Raw genomic sequence first — 23506 nt, forward strand, 5'->3', positions numbered from 1 at the left:
GGTCGTCAGGAACGCTCGAAGTTGTCAAGCAACAGCAGAGAAGCGAGGGGGCTCAATTACTACTGCGGTGATCACATCTCCGAAAACAGGACGCTGCGAGGTGGTCGGCGCTACCCCGTCGCTGGCCGATATTTGGTCGTTTTAGGTCTATCTGAATGGTCACCACACTCACACTCGTTGCAGATGAATCGGATGGCAACGGGAAGCAGGAGCTTCCATACTTCATGCGCTCAGACGAAACACTTGGTGTTTGCTCTCGCGCATCGAACAAAACACTGCTCTCCTTAAAAACAACTGCAACAGAGACAGATGCGGCGTCGCTCATTGACATCGACGACGACGATGACGACAACAACACGTTTATTGTAGTACAGGGAAACTGCCATGATGGCTTTGTACTGGTTTATTTAAAAACTCATACCCAAAAGACAACGTCCAGGAAGGACAAAATTCATGGACAAAACAACTTGAGGTAGAGGAAAAAAACAGGATAAAGAAATAAACGAGAAGGCGGGCGTGAAAGCAAGTTAATCATTGAACGTGATTTCGTACACTTGTACAGAATAAAGGAAGTTAACTCTAAAATATGACAATATTCGGCGGAATACATATTGCATGTTCTTAAAAGTCAAGCCATAGGACAATAATTACTGTGGTGCGCAAAATTATCCATGATCAAGCAGTTTTGGGGAATGCATAGTGTCATGAGCCACCTCGAAGAGCACCACTACATCTGACTTAATACGCCTTGGTTTTAGAAGTACAAGTTGAAGATGGTTAAACTATGGTCACCAGTGGGACAAAGACAGTGTTTGAAAATCGATATAAAATTAAACTGCGTGCGCTCAATGAGATCACGATTAGATTTAGACGTTCTGCCACAAACTACAGATGCATACTCTAGCAGTAGAAGGCAAACATTATTATGCAGCTATTTATTATTAGCTGGTTACACTACACGGGTCGAGGGAGTAAAGTGGAGAACTACACGGACATGGGGGCGCATATCACTAAGTAAGTCATTTTCGCACCTTAGTACAATTCATGCATTTGGGGCAAATACAACATTCGGGATGTCTTGGAGCGTATTTTGTTCAAAGCAAGAAAGCCTCCGCGTTCGATGAATGCGCACAGATATTTGGCAATAAAACTCCGAGAAACACGAAGGTAGTTGCACAAAGTTATACTTTCCTTACGGCTAAGAGTGAAACGCTGCTTTGTAAAGTGTTATTAGTGATCTGCCACTTTCGAGCAAGTATGACCAACGTTATGTTGTATATTCTACCATGTAACAAGCCTTATGTAATGCTAAAACGAGTCACTGTTGATGGCTGAAACATTGAGAAATCGTCAAGAAGCATGCAGCGAAGCCCAAGAACTGCAAAACTTATTTCGGGTAAAATCAGTTGCGTCATATAGAGACCACAGACAGTGCCTAATAATTATGGACAGTCAACTAGTGAGCAAACCAAACGGAACACAGTCCACCAGACTCCACTAGGAAGAGAATTCCGGTAGCTGGTGTGGTTTACACATGATTTTGTCGTGGCGTAAAAGCAATCCTCAACCCGTTCTCAGGTCGCAGTACGAGTTCGCATTTCATTATCAGGCGATCACGATGATCCAACGCTTTCAGACAGAAGCGTCGAAGAATTGTAGCGACGATTATCTTCAGTTCCATGTACGCGTATCGTTGTCCTGTAAAAAAGAAACAACAATTATAAGGAAATTAGCTGTACAAAAAGCAGTTGAAAGCGTTGCGTAATAATATTTTATGGGGCTGTAGCAGCAGAAAGCCGATATATTTCATGGGACATTTACGTGTGTCGTAGCTATACCGTAAATGTGTTGTCAAATATTCATGTGTACGAAGTAAACCAAACAAATATGACAAACTGTGCTTACGTTTGTGTAACTTGAATACGTTCTGTAACGTCAGCAACCAAATCATCAATTGTTTGTGAACGGCATAAGCATTCTGCGTTTTCGCTAGGAACAGTAGTCACTCTGCCAGCCACTATAACAAAAACTAGAATGCAGTTTAGGCGCAAAATAAGATAAGGACTAAGAAGATACAAGTACACATTGCAACGGTTGTGTGCTCCGACTGCTCTCTAAGCACAAACCCTAAACATGCGCATAAGATACAATGAACGAGTTCACAACACATCGTCATAATCGTGCACTGAGTATGTGCAACTATTTTGTGCAAAGCGAAAGCTGGCTGATGCTCCTCTCACAGACTTTTCTAACGTAGAAAGACTCCGTCACTTCACGCGTCACGGTATCCCTGCTTCTTTGTAGCATAATCCTGCTCGTTAGTTGTCTCACACGTGCAACAGTTGTAGTGACGAGGTAAACATGAGCTGGTCCCATTCCTAAAGACGTGGAGTGCTATCGCAATATCATTTATACACCGTCCAGTTGGCCGATGCATACCTCGACAAAACTTTATTTATTTATTTATTTGAACAAAAAAATGTAGGAATACAATATTTCATCAGTGCATTGGTGCACTTTGAGCCGGACTGGTCAGTGCGTTACCCTAAATGACACAGCGTAGTTTTGCATTTATATGAGCAAAAGGAAATAAAGAAATGAGGAAAGATAGGAACAAATTTCTTTGGGTGCCATTAAAGTGCAGATTTATAAAAATAGGTGTTATGTTAAACTGCGAACGATCATTTCGACAAGCATTTTGCGTGCTTTTTTCTCATACCCCGCAACTTTTGTTGGCGCCGAAACGCGAGCACGAATTCATGATGCGGAGCCGAGAGCCGCACCAGTATCTTGAGGCTTTAATTATTGGGCCATGCTGCAAAATTCAAATTCAAATTCTTTTATTTCCTAAACAAATTTGGTGGTTGACAGGGCTAAAAGCTGCGGTCTGCAGCTTGACAGACGCCCGGACACCATATTCAAGGTAGGGCTTGACCTCGACGTGCATGTCCAGCCGTTAAACAAAAACATACGAAACAGAAAATAATGGTTCATCAGAAAAAGATATAGGAATAAGAATACACAATACTAGATATTAAGCAACAAAGCGACAGACACCGACCAAAATAAAAGCTACAAAACTAACAAAAACTGAGTAAAAGACGTTTCGGCTTCGCTACAGAAGCCTTGTTCACAATGGGGTGAAGGAAAATTCGTTGCAGCTTATGTACTCTTGAGCACGTGACGCAAACAGCGCGTGTACGACTGGGGGAGGGTTCCCTCACTTCGATTGAGCGTGTGACGTGTTTTTTGTATCTCCAGCGACTCTAGATAGAGACGTGATTTCAAGTTTCTTTCTTGGCCGATAATTCTTGACTTTTCCCAGTCAATCTTGTGGCCTGTTGCATCCGTACGTTCGGCAAGGGCATTCGAAACTATTCGTTTCTTTTCGACATCACTCTGAAGCTGCCGCAGTCTCTTTTTGAAGTTGCCCGATTCACCGATGTACGCGTAGTCGCAATTTGCGCAGGATATCTTGTAGACTACGCCAGGAAACGATTCTCTCGGAAGCTTGTCCTTACCGCCCACGAGTGCGTGCCTTAGCTTACACACAGGCACGTGTGCAACCTCAACGTCATAAGTGCGCAGCACACGAGACAAGGCCTCGCTTATCCCAGGAACGTAGGGTATGGCAGCACGTTTTCTTGGTCGGGGATTAGCCGGTCGGACGGAATCAGATAGGCGGTGTTCCACAGCATTCAAAAACGAAGTGGGATAGCCACTAGCCGAGAGATCGCCACGCACGCGGTCCAAGTCTGTGGTACGACCTTCTGCTTCGGTGCAAATGCGGTTCGCACGGTTGAACAGGGAGGCAACAACCGACCTTTTGTGAGCGTCCGGATGAACGGAATGAAAGTTTAGGTAGCGGCCAGTGTGAGTTTCCTTTCGGTATACGCTAAAGGAAAGCGCTCCCTCGCATCTGCTGACAAGCACGTCCAAAAATGGGAGACTATTGTCGACCTCCGTTTCTACTGTGAATTGGATGGCCTTTTCCTGACTGTTTAGGTGCGCAGTGAACGAAGTCAAAGCGCTGCACCGAATCACGCAGAAACAGTCGTCCACATAGCGCAGAAAAACTCTTGGCCTGGGACTGAAGGAAGCGAGCGCACGCTTTTCCAGCCATTCCATCGTCAGATTGGCCGCAGTCAATGAGACGGCGTTCAACGAAAATAAAATTCCTAATCAATTGTAAATACGCATGGCGAGAAAATAAAAACTATTTTACTTGATCATTATCAATAAATACCTTTTCTGAGCCAACCTTAAGAGCACCCACCGATAGCGCAGGCGTTGACGCCGCTATCACTTGCAATACAATGCAGCTCTTGAAGTGGGTAGAAAGGGGCATTCGTAAAGTTCACCTGTTACAACACGTCTCCTCACATGTTGTGTTGCTTTGCTTGTCGACGTTTGTCTGAATTTGATGACGCGTGTAGTTTCATTGTTTCTTAATCTGTTCCGTCAAAAGTAGTGAGTTGCGACCGCCAGATAACTGTTCACTTTAGTTGTTTTCGTGGGACAGCGCTGGCCGACGGGCTTGGCGTCCAACGAAAGAACGAGCACTCTACGCCCAAAGCGTTCGTCGGCCTCCAAACAAAGTATGTTTAGCGCAAAGGGTGCAGTTTCGACACCCGTATGGCTGAACTTTTCCTGCATCGCTTTCCACGCTGGAAGCTCGAAATGCCCATCACGTCGAATGACGGGGCATTTGAATATACAGCTCTAATGGCAGGCCCCCGAAAACAAATTTCGCGCCTTTGAGAACAAAATGACGTCACTTCTGTTTTTAACGGATATTGCGTCACATTATTTTTTCTTCCGCCGGAAATATTCCATCTTCACACAGATCGCTCTAAACCCCATGAACCGCCGATGAACCACCATGTTTTGAACGTATGGGCTTCTATGGAAGCTTCGCTATCAGGTGTATTTACCTTGATAACTATCACAAACTTTTCCGATTGATAAATCCTAATGCTCGTATTATTAAGGTAAAAATGACGATTTAGACAGTTTTGTAATAACATACCAGCCACATCTGTAAACAATTACAGAAACCAGGCTGCACACCAATATTTGTGACGACGAGATCACGCCTCAGGATTACTGGATCTACCTCAAGTATAGGAACTCTAAAGGTGGTGGAGTAGCAACCATTTTTAAGGAAGCATTTTAAGCAACCCCCAAGCACTGACGAAACATTTTTTCATAAGCTTAACGAACTTGCGCCTTCTTTGTGGCTTCCACGGTTACTCTTGTAACATAAGGTTAGGGCGATTTTAATGTCCCTTCAGTTGTGCGAGATAAACATTTTCGCGATCAAATGCAGCTAAATCTTTCGTTAATATTGTGGTTTTCCACAAGCCAACTCAACTAGTTAAGGAGCTCACCCGCATCCAAAATGCCGCGGCATCGACCTTGGATCTTTTCCTTGTTACATGCTCCGCCGTGTTTCTGACAATCACGTGTTGGATTCAATATGGGACCACAAATTGGTGTGCTCGAACATCATGGTTAACGAAGTGACTCGAAGCAAAAGGGAGGACCGCACAGGTTAACGACCTCCAAGTACCAGACATGTCGGACACATTTACCGTCTTTGCTGAATCAAGCACACGCTTAGTTACTTTTTGCATAAGTACCCAGAGCCTAATCAAACTCGTTTTCTCGTCCTTGAATTGGCGCCCTGCTTTCGCCCAGCTATCATTCTTATTATTATTACTGTGTTTTTTCATTGTATCACCCACTCCTACCTAAGGCCTCCTGTCAGAGGTGGGCAGTTTCTCTTAAATAAATAGTTGTATCTCGTGTAAGCTTTTGCAAATTTAATGGAACTCACACTAATCTGTTGGTTTGGGAAACGGGAATTCTGGTATTCGGTCACATAAACATTTAACAATTACGAGAATGTGGATCACCAAGCTCAGTAATTAAGTTATTGATGGCAATTCCTATGTTTGAGCCTGTCATTTCACTGCCGTCTATATTAAAACTTTTAATAGCTTCAGAATTTGGCGTTCTTGCTTAGTGCCACTTTCAGGCATCCCCACTTATTTATTGGGTTAGCGAAAAAGGTCTATGAAACAAATTACTGTAATTAGCTTTCCTTGTTAACCTTATTTCGCTATTAAGTGAGTCGCGTAATCTAGTTAAAAATTATGTTCGTTTACCAAAATGAATTTAACAAGTACTCGTAGCCTCTTCCTCTTTTACTAGACGCATGAGACGAGCAGTCACCGAAGGGTTATTTGCCATCTTAAATGTTTTAGTGTCAGTGATGGAAACGCAGTCATCGTAAATCGGAAGGAAAAAAACAAAGAAATTGGCGATACATTTCATCAGCTGTAAAAGATGCGTACGCAGAACTTTAGTCTACTGAAGCAATGAGCTGCGTAATGAAGTCGAAGTTCATATGTGAAATGAATAGCCGGCGCACTTTAGTAGTTTTGTGACCACGTTGTTTCAGAACGAATAGGTAAACAGGTGAATTGTTGATATTGGACACCGTAATAGGATCAGAATAACAAAAATTGTAATCATTAGTTGAAATTATTACATAGATTTTATTGATAGGAAAGGCAGAGAGGTCGACGTTGAAACGAAATACAAAAGAGATGACATTGCGAAAGACATAATATTTAAAAAGTTCCCAGTTTGAAACGTGCTGAACATTTGTTGCTACGGTGAGCTAGCAGTTCCCATCTAGCCACCGCGGTGGTTTAGCGGCTGTGATGTTGCGCTGTTGACACGAGGTCACAAGATGAAATCCCGGCTGCAGCGGCCGCATTGAGATGGGGGCGAAATGCGAGAACGCCCGTGTCCCGTGCATTGGGGGCACGTTAAAGAACCACTGGTGGTCAAAATTTATCCAGAGTCCCTGCCACTACGGCGTGCCTTATAATCAAATCGTGTTTTTTGCACGTTAAACCACATATTTCAATTCACTGCACTTCCCATGTCTATGTTGAAGTCGTTCCATATGTAAGGCACAAAATTTTCAGAAAAAAATTTATTTCGTTTTCAAAGTGATCGACGAAGGCTGGAATATTTTCTTGAAGGGGGTGGTACACCACAGAGAAGGCCAGGCGGCCTGACTGTAAGCACCTCGAAGTTATTGTTACTTAGACCATGATGTGATCAAACGACGCATGATAAACTTTATTTACGTCTGCAGTAGCACAATGCCCCGCTCCAGCTTTATTTTTAAAGAAAGCGTTTTATCCTGAAATACAGATAACATTGGTGTCGCAGTGATACCGTGTTAAACAGTGGAACCACATCGAATGAGTGCGCAAAGCCACCCCAGAATTGCTTAATTCGACAGCCTTATTCATAGCAGACTGCATGTTCGAGTGTAAGATTCGACAGAGCTTTTTACGGTTTCCAGCACAATGGTAAACATGGAAGGAGTGTAGAGATCAGTATCACCTATCAAGGTCAAGAAACACGTGCACTGCAATGGTGCTTTAGTCATCTTTGAACGATCAGCGAAATGCAAAAACGCCCGTGTGCTTGCGTTCTAGTGCAAGTTAAAGAACCCCAGGTGGTCAAAATTAATCCGGAGCCCTCCACTGCGACGTGCCTCATAATCATAACTGGTTTTGGCACGTAAAACCCCAGAAAAGAAATAACGGTCTCAGAGTGGTTGCGGCAGAACCTTGCGTGCGAGGATAGCGCCTTTCTTTTTCTCTACGTGTTTCCACGAAGCACTCTTCGCATACATCAGTGCTCGTGAGACGGGTTATCTTTACTGTCTGCAATGCTGAGCCTCTCTTCGCGTGGAACTTGAAGTGTACTGCTATGTTAGCGTTATTGCGGTAATGGGTTGAAACCCAGTGACAGCTCTCGATGTACGAGGCTCACCAATAGCAGTTCCTAGCTCTGAAAGCACACAGAACTTTCTCGCTTCCATGCTCTACGATACCCTGAATTTGAATGCTAGTTATTCGCGAGTGCGAACCCGGTTGAGATAGCCGCTTTTATAGGCCATTTGTTTCATACGTGGCACACCTCACATGCAACTCTCCCTTTCAAGCCTGCGGTTGTTTTCGTTATCCAAATGTTTCTTCCTTTCGTCAATCTCCATCTCTATAGTCGATGCTCGAAGCGATTTTTTTGCTCATTTTGCACGTCTCTAATCTCAGGTCGTAGATACTGCTCAAGAACAACTAGCGGGGATAACATGTTTACGTTTTGTAGTCACTAATCTGTATAATAGGAGCTGGCTTCAATTACCCAGTTACAATAACCCAGAGCTTCAATTACCCAGCGATGAACCCGCTGGCACTAAAAGTTTAAAAGTTATCATTTTTTTTGCTGCATAGCGACCAATTACCCCAAATCACCCCTCACCTCCTGGTCGCCACCGCTGACGGCATGACCCGTTTTATTAATGCGAAAGCATTATATGTCCCATGAGGTAGAATAGCCGGCGTTGTAGGCAACGACTGGTACCAAAATCATCATGAAGTCATGTGACGTCATCAGCGTCTTGTATGACGTCAGTAGTAGCACTGAAGATAGTGGTATAACAATGTTAAATAGTGGCAAGTATGAGTAAATAAAATGAATTAAAATGGTTAAGGCGAATGACAATGAAGCGAATTAAAGTTAGAACAAGTTAGAGTAAGGTGACTTAAGGTCGAGTAAAGGGAATGAAGGTGAAATAAAGTTAATGAAGGTGAATTAAAGTGGATTAAGGTATATAAAAGTAGACTAAGGTGAATTAACTTTGCTACAAATTAGTGGACGGTGGATTAAGCTTGGTACAAATTAGGGCAAGGTGGATTAGAATGAATGAACGTGGAATTAAGTGGATTATCGTAGAATAACGTTGGCACAAATTAGAGCAGGGTGGATTAAGGTGGAATTAGGTAGAGTTTTGAAGGACAGGTGACAATGTATGGCATCACGTATCATGGTCGCGTGATAATTGGAAGTGAAATTGATTCCGAGATGCTCATGTATGACGTTCTGGCGTGTCGCGTGTCACGTCATGACACGTGACACGCGACAGTGACTGGCAAATTTTTCAAAAAAACTATTTTTATACATTACATAGTCTCCACAGAAACACCTTCTATAGACGATTTTATATTGGATTCATGGGCGCCGCCAACTTGGGCTGTTACACAAACAGTAAAGTACACTTCGTCGTTAAAGACAGAAAATAGCAGCGTTAACAGCCCAAGATGGCGGCACCTAAACGCTTCCGTAAAATAGTCTATACGCGCTATTACTGTTCTGTGCGGGTTAAGCACATTACAGAATTCAATTCTGCACTTTCAAAATATATTACGTTACTTATGAAATGATCAAGTTTAAGAGTGGTTTCAATAGCAACGTTGAACTCGGCGGCATGGTTTCATTCATATCTCAGGTTGCCTAGGCGCGGTGAGCGATTATGCCGAGATGGGCCATTGGTGCGGGCTTGAAATATTTTCAGCACTTTAGCTAAATGGTACAATTGAAGCCAAACACGTTGCAAGCAAGACGAGCAGAGACAATATACGTCATTCTTATACTACTGGACCAATACCATTGTTCGCCATAATGGCTGCAATACGAGAAACCTAAAATTTAGGCAGCAGGACAAAAACACAAAAACACTCATAATTCAAAGACCTTGTGCTGTCGCACCAACCCGAGCCTGAAAGTCCAGCACTTACCTATGCAGTTCCTAGGACCAGCTGAGAATGGTATGTAGGCATATGGATGTCTATTCGCCACGTTTTCTGGTAAAAATCTTTCTGGGTTGAAAGCTTCCGGATCGGGAAAGACAGTCGGATCTCTGTGCAGGGCGTATACGATGATGTCGATGTCACTGTTTTCGGGGACGGTGTACTCCCCTAAAAAACACCAAACAGTCACTGTCAAGTACTCTGTTAAGTGGAAATACCATTCGATGTTGAATTTTTGTTTCATTTCAATTTCCTTCATTTTGTTTTACTTCAATATCAAAAAACGACTGAATAGCGTCGATGTCACTCGCACAACCTTTAAAATGTACCTATTGAACTTTACATGAAAATTTCTAAGAAACCCACAAATACAGTGCAATGTCCAAATCTAAATGACGCAGTGCTTGTCTGAATTGCCAAGGTAGCCGCAGTAGCGGATCACCCGAGTACAGACTGTAGCTGTTGGTGTCAGGATGACGGTGGCGATGTTAGGTCACTGACCTAGGTCAAAGCAGGTCACTTACCGAGGTCAAAATAAAAACAAAATGACGTTTAGGGATCCACCCCTTGGCTCAATCCCGAATGACTAATAAGTCAAACGACAAATAACACAATCAAAAGATAATCTGAACCACGTGTACTCCCAAACTTTGCGTCATGTGCTCAACGCTATTTAAGAACCTTTTAGCCGACATTCCATTGCTAACAAGGGATCCGTACGGATTCCGAAACGTCATTTTATTTTTATTTTGACCTTGGCCTGTGACCTGCTTTATTTTTAAGAATGCTTACACCTTACCAGACGATATTCCGCGCAACTTTTGACTGCGAAGGCGATTTGAGTTCAATGAGGCTAGTTGTATGACATCGGCGTGTCTACAGCACTGTTACACAAAGGACAAATGCTAGCGAATAATAAAGAGTTGAAAGATTTCGCGCGTGTGTGTCAGTTTCTTTTATTTTGTGTCCTTAGTGTGACAGTATATCGCAGTTAACAGAATTAACGAGAAAGAATGTTGAGAAGCGTTGTATGCACACAGGAAGACCGGCAGCTATCTAAATACACTTACGGCTTCGTACCTCGTGTGTCACATCCACACGTCTATTCTGGGGAATTGTACAAGAATGAGCACATACGTAGGGGAACGAACCCAGTGCCGAATACATATACATTCACTGATCACGCGCCAACAGACGGTGGAACATGAATTGTAGCGCATCATTGAAGCCACTTATCAGATATGCATGGCAGACAGGTTTTCATACAGGTAATCGCGTTCTTTCATTGATACAGCGATAGAAGCTGTGCTGACACATTTATCGTTTGCTTTTTAATGGATAAAACTTCAAGAATAAGACGGCACCTGTCATCCTTATACTTGCCTAGAACACCTGTGCTGTTAAATGTTGGTGCGCAGTGGCATCGTTTACAATGGTCCGCTAAGTGACCGGACCCAGACTGAGAGAGCTCCGTGTGCAAGTCCGGGCACTAGAGGGATCCGGTCAGGTATCCGGTCAGTGCAAGACGTGCCTTTCGGTATCAGAAGCTTGTCGAATGTTATCACTGATTATCGCCGAACCTTGCGTGATCAGATTGCATGCATGACGCGAATAGTATTGTTTATTCTAGAATGCACGCGAGAACCAGCAATTACGCTGGAATGTACTTCATTTCATGTTGAGTCATGTTTAAATAGCCGACACATTTGACGCGTGTATCAAATTTTGACGATCGACAACTGGGGTCACCGCTTGCATTGTGAATAAGTGTTACTTGCTTTTATTGGGATAACAGTTATATGGACATTAAATGCACATTTCAGCCGTCGACGTCGCCGTGAGGTTCCGTAGAAAGTCCAAGGGCGCTAAAATTAGCACTGCTCGCCGCATGCTGTATGTGTGAGCCGTATGCTGTAGGCAGCCGGCGATCGCGGTTCAATGTCGCGCACGCAAGATGAGAAAGTGGAGGGGAGGCGCGCAAGGCTCCAGGGAGGGGGGGAGGTAGGGTCGTGCAAGCAGTCGTCTGCTTTTGTCTAATTGAACTGTTTGCGGGTACCGTTTAGTTGCAGTGTATATATATACCGACATTTTGCTGTCGCCTGTACGCACGACGTTTTTCTCTTCTTTTTTTTGAAATTGACTAAAGATACAGCAACAACATGGTACGAGTATGTTGCCTATCCGTTTTCTATTTGCGCTGAAAACTGAAATTTATACTGCAGCCACCAACTTCCACGCCCTTTCGCCTTCGCCACATGGAAGTAGCTCAGCGAGGACACCAATACCATGGTTAGCTTTAAAAAAATTATTTTTGAATGCTAAACGCTAAGAAAGTGCAAACTCACCTACGCTCACAATCCGCTGAGCAAGGTGCGCAATTATCGCTGACAAACTGTTCAGTACCTGAACGTTGTTTAACGTCCAGCGCATTTCATAACACTTTACTACAGATGTATTTATGAAAAAGCAATGAGGCTTTACACTTTTTTAGAATGTTCCTACATTATAAAAGAATTATATCATGTACAGGTATTTTATATACTGTTGTCTCCGCCATCTGCGGAACTTCAATACAATGCACCAACGTAAGATTAATGCGCGGCAAAAAGAAATGAATAAATAAATAAAATACATATTTCAAAGAAATGTTTTTAGCATCGTCGAGAGGGCATGTTTTTCTAATAACATGCGTATTTACGCGATTATAGCGTTATAACGGTATTTGGGCCAGTAATAAAATTGTTCAACTGCAGGAGGGATCGCACGAGCTCGCGCGATCGAATCCCGGCCGCGGCGGCCGCATTTCCATGGGGGCGAAATGCAAAAATGCCCGTGTCTCGTTCATTGGGGCCACGTTAAAGATCCCCTGGTGGTCAAAATAATTCGGAGTCTCGCACTACAGGCCTGTCTCATAATGAAATTGTTGTTTTGGTACGTAGAACCACAGAATTCACTTCAGCAGGAATCTGACGGCCAATTGCCGTAAGTGCGCATTTTATAAGCCGGGAGTATCCTTTCGAAGTTGCTAACTGGCAGAGTCTTGAGATACTATATTTTAATGCGTAACCACTCTTTGGCGAGTACCCAAGCCCCGTGAAGCGAAAAGCCTTGTATGTCTACAAAATGCCTAATTTGCGAAGTTCATCGTTATAACATTCATGCTTGGTTGCTTTATAAGAGCAAAAAAACAATTTAAAGAAAAAAAGAAAAAAAAAAGAGAATACCCATAGGGGGATACATAGGGCTCCTTAGAAAATGCAAGGGGGAAGCTTTAGTAGGGGTGGGTAAACTGAAATTGATGGGTGTGCCAACTTGAAATTCGCGGGGAGGCAACTAAAATTTGGGGATGGACCAACTTGAAATCTGGGGGTGGGGCAACTGAAATTTGGGGGTCATCAACCTAATTTTGGGGTTGGGCCAACTTGAAATTTGGCATAGGGCCATCTAGAACTTGGGGTGCGCCGACTTGAAATTCGCGGGTAGGCTAACTGATGTGTGAGGTTAGGCCAACTTAAATTTGGGGAGTATGCTTATGCGTATTTAGACAACTCCAGTGGAGTTTCTACAGTCTTTTTTGTATGCTGTGCATTGAAACTGGGCATAGTCTATAGATATACAGGGTGTTTGATTTTAGCCACACAAAATATTTAAAAAAATGCCTTTGGCAGATAGCACAGTTCTAATCCATGATCTAAACTACTAGATGAGGTGGCCATTACTTCCAAGAGAAATCCAAATGCCTAATACATAACATAATTACGCTAATTAACTTTCTAATTATTTTACGGCACATATTTTAATCTAGAAACTGTAGCTAGTGAGTTTCCAAGGTGTATCCGCTTCGAACGAATTTTCTGGGCTGCGCTAGTTTCGAGATATTCCGCAATTCTCTAAATGTCCGACGAAATGCATTGGTGTTCCAGTTACTTTGTGCTTCAATGCATAAAGCAGCGTTTTCTTCAAAAAAGTTAACTGGAACGCCAATGCATTTCGTCGAACACTTTGAAAACTAATATCTCCAAACTGCTTGAGTCCTGACAATTCGTTCCAAGTGGATACGCCTTGCGAACTCACCGGCTATAATTCGTAGATTGAAATATGTGCTGTAATGTAATTCATTAAAATAATGAGGATAATTAGGTTAAAAATTCAATTATGCGTTTTGATTTCTTGTGGAAGTAATGGCCGCCTCATCGAGTAGTCTAGATCACGGATTAGAATTGTGCTATCTGCCATAGGCGCCGACTACGGGGGGGGGGGGGGCTCCGTGGCTCAAGCGCCCTCCGGAATTTTCCCGGGGGGGATGAGCCCCCCCCCCCCTGAGATCCGTAGCCTACCCCCCTTCCCCCCGCCCCTAAAATGTCATTACCGGAGCTCTGTTACTCATATAATTTCAGGATTTTCTTGCGTTGCCTCCCCATCTCCACTTTTTTTGGGGCTGCGAGCTTACGGCACCATTGTTGGCGCGGACGTGCACGGCTTTTAATTTATACTTTTGCTTTATTTCGGCAAATCCTGACAATAGGAGGACAAGCGCATTAGAAGCACCAGCGGCGGCTACCTTATCCGTGTTTCCTCACTTCAACATCGTTTTTTTATTTCGGCTGAGAACACCATGCACAGACGCAATATATTTTAACATATACGCAGGACAAAGGTTATTATATTTTTAAACAGAAGGAGGTAGCCAACTAAATTGATAGCTTATACCTAGAGAATGAATATGTGTATGTATGTTCACCTCACTTCAAATTACAATAATTGCGTGCTTTTTTTGACCGTGAAAAAAAAAACTGCAGATTTCAGTGACCACTTCCGCAGAGTCTTCTATCAACGGCGCCTGAAAAGCACGTGACTGATAAGTGTCTCAATATTGATTCTTTTCGCAGTAGGCAATGCAAACGACTGGTGACAAAATAAAAGAAAAAAAATCTCTTCTAGTTATTTGCTTTACGCATTAGGGATGGAAACATTGCCTCTTGCATGCAGAAACGATAAATACGGGGTTTTTCAGCAAACACTTTCAAAAAATTTTTAAAGGTTGCCTGTGGCAGATAGCACAATTCTAGTTCATGAGCTGGTCTACTCGGAGAGGTAGACGTTACTTGCACAAAAAATTGATATGCATAATCGACTAATTAAAAAAATCACCAATTAGGTATTTAACATATTAACTTATGGCCCGTGTGGCAATTTACAAATTCTAGCCGTGGAATTCGCAAGGCGGATGCACTAGGAACTAATTCTCAGGACGGCACCAGTTTCTAGATATTAATTCCCGAACATTGCGGAGAAATGCATTGGCGTACCAGTTACTTTTGCGCTTACCCGCCGTGGTTGTTTAGTCGCATGAGGTCGCGGGATCAAATTACGGCCACGGCGGCTGCATTTCAATGGGGCGAAATGCTAGAACACCCGTATACTTAAATTTAGGCTCACGTTAAAGAACGCCAGAGAGTCTAAATTATTCCAGAGTCCTTAACTATGACGTGCCTCATCATCAGATCGTGGTTTTGGCACGTAAAATCTCATAATTTGTTCTTTTCATACTTTTGTGCCTTAATGCATAAAACGACGTTTTGTTGAGAAAGTGACTGACACGCCAATGTATTTCTCCGCAAAGTTAGAGAATTAATATCTCGACACTGGTGTCAGTCTGAGATTTAATTAAAAGTGGATCCGCACTCCATCGTTAGAATTTGTAAATTGCAACATGGGCCGTAAGGTAATTAGCTAAAAACTTAATTGGTTATTTTGTTAATTAGTCGATCACGCATTTCAATTTTTTGTGCAAGTAATGCCCGCCTCTTCACGTAGACGAGCCCACGAACTAGACTTGTACTATATGCCACAGGCCACCTCTAAAAATTTTGGAAACTGTTTGCTTAAACACCATGTATATTGAATTCACTCAGTAACCGAAATGATGCCAAGCCGGATTCACTCAAAATCAGAAGAAATAGAAGTCTAGAAGTCATGCGCAGCAGCGCTTATACTCAGACTCAAAGTACTAAAAAAATTACAAACAGTACAGTTTGGCCGGGAAGGCGAAGCTGTATTAGTGATAGCGAAGTAGACGACAATTACACGAAGGAAGATTCTTACCGTGTAAGTCCGTGTAAGGATCACACCCGTGTAAGGGCCGCACCCCCAACTTGACAGCCAGTATTAAAAAAAAAGACATCCAACCGAGAAGCAATCACGTTTCGTGCGCTGTTTCTGATCGGGCTCAACAGAGAATTGTCGCGCGCAGCGTACTTTCGCGCGTCGCTATACGGGATGTCGAGAGGAGGCGATCGCGGAGGTTTGCGGCGGATTTCATACCCGTAGTAGGAAAAATGAGGTAAAATGGCCCGGTCCCATAAAAGGCTCCTCAAAATCGGTACAGAAAAGTGTGGCCCTACACGAGTCTATACATTAGTTATAGTGGCCATATAAATGATAGTAAACATTCACCTAAAATTAAAATAGTAAGCATAGTGGACAGAGTAAGCACGGACCATGTAAGCCTGTATATACCTCACTGGATGACCTCGAGCACTCGCTTTCACAACGCAAGCATTGCGAAGAACGCCGGCAGCGGAGGCGAGCCGTTCGTACAGCCGCGCGATTCACTGCAACTCTGAAAATTAGAGTCATCATCATTATCTGGCTATTTTTATTTCCACTACTGACGGCCTCTGTGACTGATCTGCGATGACCTCTGTCTCTTAACTCTGCAACACTAGGGGCGCAGAAAGACAGCCCGGCAAGGAAGACAGAGCGCATGAAGTTAGCAGCCAGCCCTGGTCGCCCTTTATCATTGCACCCACCAATGATTACCAACAATTAGCTATGGCACGCGGACCCCATAAGTGTCAGACGCGCACAGTCATTCACAGCCACGGCAGGGCTAGAGGAGAAAACGCGCGCTCTCCTTCCCATTCGCGTTTGATTACGTGACCTACAACTAACCCGAATATTGAGCGCGTTCGAAATATTACCCATCAAGCCGCCATCCTTGGCCTTGATGGACAACCGCGACAATTGGTTTGAAGTGTCGATATAACTGTTTTCGCCATAAAGCTAGAAATAGGAAATTGTCAGCAGATGGTATATAGACAGGGTGTTTCAGCGAACACTTTCAAAACTTCTTAAAGGCTGTCTGTGGCAGATAGCACAATTTTAGTCCATGAGCTGGTCTACTCGAAGAGGCGGACATTACTTGCACAAGAAATTGAAATGCATAATCGAATAATTACCAAAATTCACTAATTAGGTTTTTAACTAATTACCTGATGGCCCATATTGCATTTTACAAATTGTAGCTATGAAGTTCGCAAGGTGGATCCACTTGGAATGAATTCTCGAGATGACCCCAGTTTCGAGATATTAATTCCCGAACTTCGCGGAGAAATGCATTGGCGTTCTTCTTGGCGTTAGGTTGTTAACAAAACGTCGCTTTATGCATTGAAGCACAAAATTACCGTGAACGCCGATGCATTTCTTCGCAAAGTTCAGGAATTATTATCTAGAAACTGGTTTCATCCTGAGAATTAATTCCAAGTGGATCCGCCTCCACGGCTACAATGTGTAAATTGCAATATGGGCCATCAGGTAATTAGTTAAAACTTAATTAGTGAATTTTTCTCAATTAGTCGATTATGAATTTCAATTTTTTTGTGCAAGAAATGTCCGCCTCTTCGAGTAGATAGCTCATTAACTAGAATGGGGCTATCTGCCACAGGCAACCTTAAATAAAATTTGAAAGTGCTCGCGATAACACCCTGTATATACATACATATATATATATATATATATATATATATATATATATATTGCCACCTGGTGTTTTGAGCCAGCCAACAATCATCATTGGGTGCCCAGCAAGAACGGAGAAGACGACGAAGTCGAAGATCCCGCGCCAGCTGGAGAACCGTCTCCCTTCGTGTCTGGCATTCTTCGTGTCTGGCTGCTGGTACTGTTGCTTGCGCTTGCCTTAGCGCGTGACAAACTGGTGGAGGTGCTGGGTAATCTAATCTATGCACCAAACCCCTCCGAACAGCAGGAGCTCCAGTCCCGTACCGGTGGTTACGCCTGTACACCACGCCAGCAGAAGGATCCGTGGACAAGCCCCTGAGTTTGGACTCCTCCCAGAGACAATGGCAGCTCCGACCACCCCAACCGGTATGGAAGGTACTACGCCGATTCATTGTACGCTACTCAATCCGCGAACACCGAATCCCTTCCACGGTGCCATGCATGAGGATGTTGAAGATTGGCTGGTGCACTATGAACGTGTTGCCGCGTTCAACAAGTGGGACGATGTAGACAAACTGAAAAACGGATATTTCAGCCTTAACGATGGCGCACGTGTTTGGTATGAGAACCGTGCAGATACCCTAACTTCATGGGAAGAATTCAAACGCCGTCTTTTTGAGACCTATGCGAGCCCTGATCGCCGAGAACGAGCTGAGCGTGATCTCCAGTCCCGTATTCAAATGCCGAACGAAGGTGTCGCAATGTATGTCGAGGACATGACGCGTCTCTTTCGACGAGCCGACCCCAGCATGTCAGAAGAAAAGAAGGTGCGGTACCTGATGCGCGGAGTGAAAGAGCAGCTGTTCGGTGGTCTCGTACGCAGTCCTCCCAAGACTGTGTCAGAATTTCTTTCCGAGGCCGTCACCATGGTACAGACTCTTCGGCAGCGGGCAACATCATACGAACGCCAAGTGAACGCTGCCTCACCTACGGACTTCTTCGGAGCTCTCGGGGGCCACGTCGATTTCTTCCGAGAGCTCATCCGTTCCGTCACCCGCGAAGAACTCCAGAAACTGTCGGTACCTTCACAGCCGACGCTCAGCTCTTTGTCCAGCGTTGTCCGTGACGAAGTCCAGCATGCGCTAAGAGAACCACCCTTCAACACGGAAGCTCAACCGGTAAGAACTAACAGCCCCCGTATGTCATATTCGCAAGCTTTGCGGCAACCTGCACCACCTTCCTCCCCGTTTCGCACCGCGTCCCCGGCCATACTAGCGCCCGACCAAGCGGCCTCGTATTACCACGACAACCGACAGGAGGCCCCAAGAAAATCAGACGTGTGGCGGGCACCTGATCGCCGTCCCCTTTGCTTTCACTGTGGCGAAGCTGGGCATGTCTACCGACAGTGCTCATATCGAGAGCTCGGACTACGCGGATTCCCAACAAACTCGCCGCGACCTAGGTTCGGCCAGCGTCCCCCTGCAATTGAAGAATACGTTGCCCAGCAGCGCGGATCCTCATCAGCTCGACACCAATCACGCTCCCCTTCGCCGCGGCGGTTTTCTCCGACTCGCCGTACATATTCCAGCGTGGTGCAGGGTCGGTCGCCCAGCCCGCGCCGGGAAAACTAACCACAGCGGCCTTCGGGGGCGAGGCCGCTCAGTCTGGACGTGCTCAAGGACCCCTGCTGACGCGTACGCGGATCGACGATACATCGACGACGACAGTACCTGCTGATTACGGAAGAAAAATTTCCTTGGACATTCCTGTATTGCTCGACGGTCGTGAATTGACTGCTTTAGTGGACACTGGAGCGGATTATTCAATAATCAGCGAAAACCTGGCCACCCTTCTAAAGAAAGTGACGACGCCTTGGAATCGAACGCCAGTTCGTACAGCTGGCGGGCACATTGTCACACCACTCGGCATGTGCACGGCACGAATAGAGATTCGCGGCTCTACATTTGTTGCCAGCTTGAGCATTCTCCCTCAGTGTTCTCGAGACCTAATCATCGGCATGGACTTTCTCAGGGAGCACGGAGCTATCATCGACATTCGCCAACGCCTCGTCACTTTCTCGACAAAGAGCGCCGCAGCGACGACCAACACCATCCACCCTCGAGCACCTCTTCGTGTTACCGACGACGCTGTCACGTTACCACCGCGTGCAAGTGTCGTGGTTCAAGTGGCATGTGACAGGCTCTTACACGGTGAAGCGGTCGCAGAAAGCAATCACTCGCTCCTGCTTTCTCAAGGTGTTTGCGTAGCAAGAAGCCTTATTGATCTTCATGATGGCCACTCTGACGTTCTTGTCACGAACTTCAGCTACGAACACCGCCACCTTTTCCCCGGTACTGTCATCGCCTACGCCGACCCAATCGCCGATGTCACTGAATGTTTTGTTTCCGAGGCAATTGACACTGCTGAAGCACCTTTACGCAACGTCGACATTAGTCCAACGCTTCCTGAAGACAACAAACAACCCTTGCGCGAGCTGTTACTCGAGTTTCACTCTTGCTTTGCACGGTCGTCGAAGATACGTCAAACGGCGATTACGAAACACCGTATCATCACCTATGACGCCGCGCACCCCATACGGCAACAGCCTTATCGTGTCTCCCAAACCGAACGACATGCCTTCAAACGCAGGTGAAGGAAATGCTTCAAGACGGCGTAATACAGCCTTCATGCAGCCCCTGGTCATCGCCAGTCGTGCTTGTTAAAAAGAAAGATGGCACGCTTCGGTTTTGTGTTGACTACCGGAAGCTAAACAACGTCACAAAGAAAGACGTGTACCCGTTGCCTCGTGTCGACGATTCTCTGGACAGGCTGAGGCGTGCAAAGTATTTCTGCTCTATCGATCTGAAAAGTGGCTACTGGCAAATTGAAGTGGATGAGCGGGACCGCGAAAAAACTGCCTTTGTTACTCCGGACGGCCTTTACGAATTTCGAGTACTCCCTTTCGGCCTCTGTTCCGCTCCAGCCACATTCCAGCGAATGATGGATACCGTTCTCGCTGACCTCAAATGGAAAAGCTGCCTCGTCTATCTCGATGATGTCGTTGTCTTTTCGGAATCTTTTGACGAGCACCTTCGACGCCTTCGGAATGTCCTCGAAGCCATTCGATCGGCTGGCCTTACCCTCAAGCCAGAGAAATGCCATTTTGGTTACGAGGAACTGAAGTTTCTCGGACACGTCGTGAGCGCGGCAGGTGTTCGGCCCGATCCCGAGAAGACTGCTGCCGTAGCTGCCTTTCCAGCTCCAACAGACAAGAAAAGTGTCAGACGATTTTTGGGCTTGTGCGCATATTATCGACGCTTCATTGAAAATTTTTCGAAGATTGCAGAGCCGCTATTTCGCCTTACGCGTGACGACGTGCCATTCCTCTGGACTGATGAACAACAGACCGCCTTTGCGGAGCTACAACGTCGATTGTCTTCTCCTCCCGTGCTTGGTCATTTCGATGAGGACGCCGACACAGAAGTACGCACTGACGCCAGCAATATCGGTCTCGGAGCTATCCTGGTGCAAAGGCAAGACGGGACTCAATGAGTTATAGCCTACGCGAGCCGCACTCTGTCACGCGCCGAGTCCAATTATTCCACCACAGAGAAGGAGTGCCTCGCGGTCATTTGGGCTACTACAAAGTTTAGGCCGTATCTCTACGGGCGGCCATTTAAAGTTGTGACTGATCATCACGCTTTATGCTGGTTGGCCAACCTTCGAGACCCTTCTGGACGATTAGCGCGTTGGAGTCTACGACTCCAGGAATTTAACATCACCATCGTATACAAGTCAGGCAGAAAACATGAAGATGCTGACACGCTATCACGAGCACCTGTTGAATCTGAGAATCCTGACGAGGAGGATGACAGCGCCTTCCTGGGAGCCCTCAGCGGGCCGGATCTGCTCGCTAAACAGCGATCGGACACTGAGTTAAGGCCCATCATCTATCACTTAGAAGGCGGCATCGCGTCCATTCCTCGCTCGATTTCGCGACGGTTGTCGTCGTTTTGCCTACGAGAGGGCATCTTATACAAAAGAAACACAGGTGCCGGCGACAAACCACATCTTCTAGTAGTGCCTCAAGCCCTTCGCGACGACATTCTATTAGCCTGCCACGACGAGCCGACATCTGGTCACTTGGGCTACTCAAGGACTCTGGACAGGGTACGAAAGCTGTACTAGAGCACTGCACGGGCCGATTTTTGCGGCCCGGGCCCGGCCCGGGCCCGTTCTTACATTAGGCGGCCCGCCCGAGCCCGATCAAAACTTTTATGGCGAGACCCGGGCCCGGCCCGGGCCCGGAAATAATCTACGTTACCCGCCCGGCCCGGCCCGCCACCCCTTTACCTTAAGCCCGAGCCCGGCCCGAGCCCGACTCGAACCCGGCCCGAACCCGGCCCGAGACCAAAAAATACATGTTTTTCAGAGTTGGGAAGCCCGAGAATAACTCGCAGAAAGCCCGAGCCCGGCCCGGGCCCGCGTCAAAAAACCCGAGCCCGGCCCGGGCCCGGGTGAAAAAGCACACGCCGTGCCCGAGCCCGGCCCGAGCCCGTGAAAAAACTCCTCTACCCGGCCCGGCCCGGCCCACGGGCCGGGCCGGGCCCGGGCTTTTGGGTAAGCCCGAGCCCGTGCAGTGCTCTAAGCTGTACTACTGGCCTAGACTGACTGCTTGCGTCAAACGCTACGTGAAAGGATGTCGTGAATGCCAGCGCCGCAAGTCACCCCCCTTCAAGCCTGCAGGCCTTCTACAACCCATCGACCCTCCGCGTACGCCGTTTGATCAAGTTGGAATGGACCTTCTTGGCCCTTTTCCCTTGTCTTCCTCCGGCAATAAGTGGATCATTGTCGCAACTGATTACTTGACGCGTTATGCTGAGACGAAGGCACTACCACGCGGGACAGCATCTGAGGTTGCCCAGTTTTTTATGCATCACATTGTGCTTCGGCATGGCGCACCGTCATTCATCATCACTGACCGAGGGACCGCATTTACGGCGAAGCTCCTGGACGACATCTTCAAGTTGAGTTATACGAGTCATCGAAAGGCCACTGCATACCACCCTCAGACTAACGGCTTGACAGAAAGACTAAACAAAACACTGGCAGACATGATATCTATGTACGTGGATGTGCAACACAAAACGTGGGACGACATCCTGCCGTACGTAACGTTTGCGTACAACACTGCCACGCAGGAAACTACACGATTCACGCCGTTTCGTCTCGTTTATGGTCGAGATGTCCAAACTATTCTCGACGCCATGATTCCGTATGACGACATCGATGAGCTCGACCAGTTAGCTCCCGACGTCGAGGAGTACATTCAGCGCGCCGAGGAAGCACGTCAACTGGCCCGTGTGCACATAAGACAGCAGCAGTCTACAGATGCAATAAGGTACAATCTCCACCATCGACAAGTTACCTATGAGCCCGGCGACCAAGTTTGGGTTTGGACCCCCATTAGACGGCGAGGCCTCAGCGAGAAACTCCTGAGCAAGTACTTCGGACCGTACACAGTGCTAAGGCGTGTTAGCGACGTGAACTATGAAGTGATTCCTGACGGAGACCTGCCATCGTCCAAGCGCCGATTACCCCGTGCAGAGATTGTACATGTCGTCCGCCTCAAGCCGTATTTTACACGGTGATGTTCACATAGCGTACTGTTGAACAAACTTTTTGCTGTAGTCGCATCGTCCTCCGAAGAACTCCGAAGCGAATTGTTTTTCCCGACCACAAAACGCATTTTTTGCCTAGTGTGCATGTCCGTATCTGGGCTAGCACGTTTACATTTTTTTGTGCGTCTTACCTCATTTGTGTACTTTTCATGTACGTCTTCTGTTTGAGCATCGAGTCGATGCTTCATTGGGAGGGGGAATAATGCCACCTGGTGTTTTGAGCCAGCCAACAATCATCATTGGGTGCCCAGCAAGAACGGAGAAGACGACGAAGTTGAAGATCCCGCGCCAGCTGGAGAACCGTCTCCCTTCGTGTCTGGCATTCTTCGTGTCTGGCTGCTGGTACTGTTGCTTGCGCTTGCCTTAGCGCGTGACAATATATATATATATATATATATATATTGT

General features: G+C 45.9%; 1 protein-coding gene across 1 annotated transcript in view; it reads right to left on the reverse strand.

Annotated features, from left to right (window-relative positions):
- Window positions 1-329: 329 nt before the first annotated feature.
- Window positions 330-23506, reverse strand: part of LOC119447252 (cytochrome P450 4V2) — a 249406-nt gene continuing 226229 nt past the window's right edge. Inside the window, exons 10-11 of the mRNA XM_037711486.2 lie at window positions 9669-9848; window positions 330-1698 (exon numbers count right to left, since the gene is read on the reverse strand). Coding sequence (XP_037567414.1) covers window positions 1529-1698; window positions 9669-9848 — 350 coding nt within the window. The 3' untranslated portion in view covers window positions 330-1528. The remainder of the gene's footprint in view (window positions 1699-9668; window positions 9849-23506) is intronic.

Source organism: Dermacentor silvarum, chromosome 1, assembly GCF_013339745.2.
Source record: "Dermacentor silvarum isolate Dsil-2018 chromosome 1, BIME_Dsil_1.4, whole genome shotgun sequence".
NCBI classification, from domain to species: Eukaryota; Metazoa; Arthropoda; class Arachnida; order Ixodida; family Ixodidae; genus Dermacentor; species Dermacentor silvarum.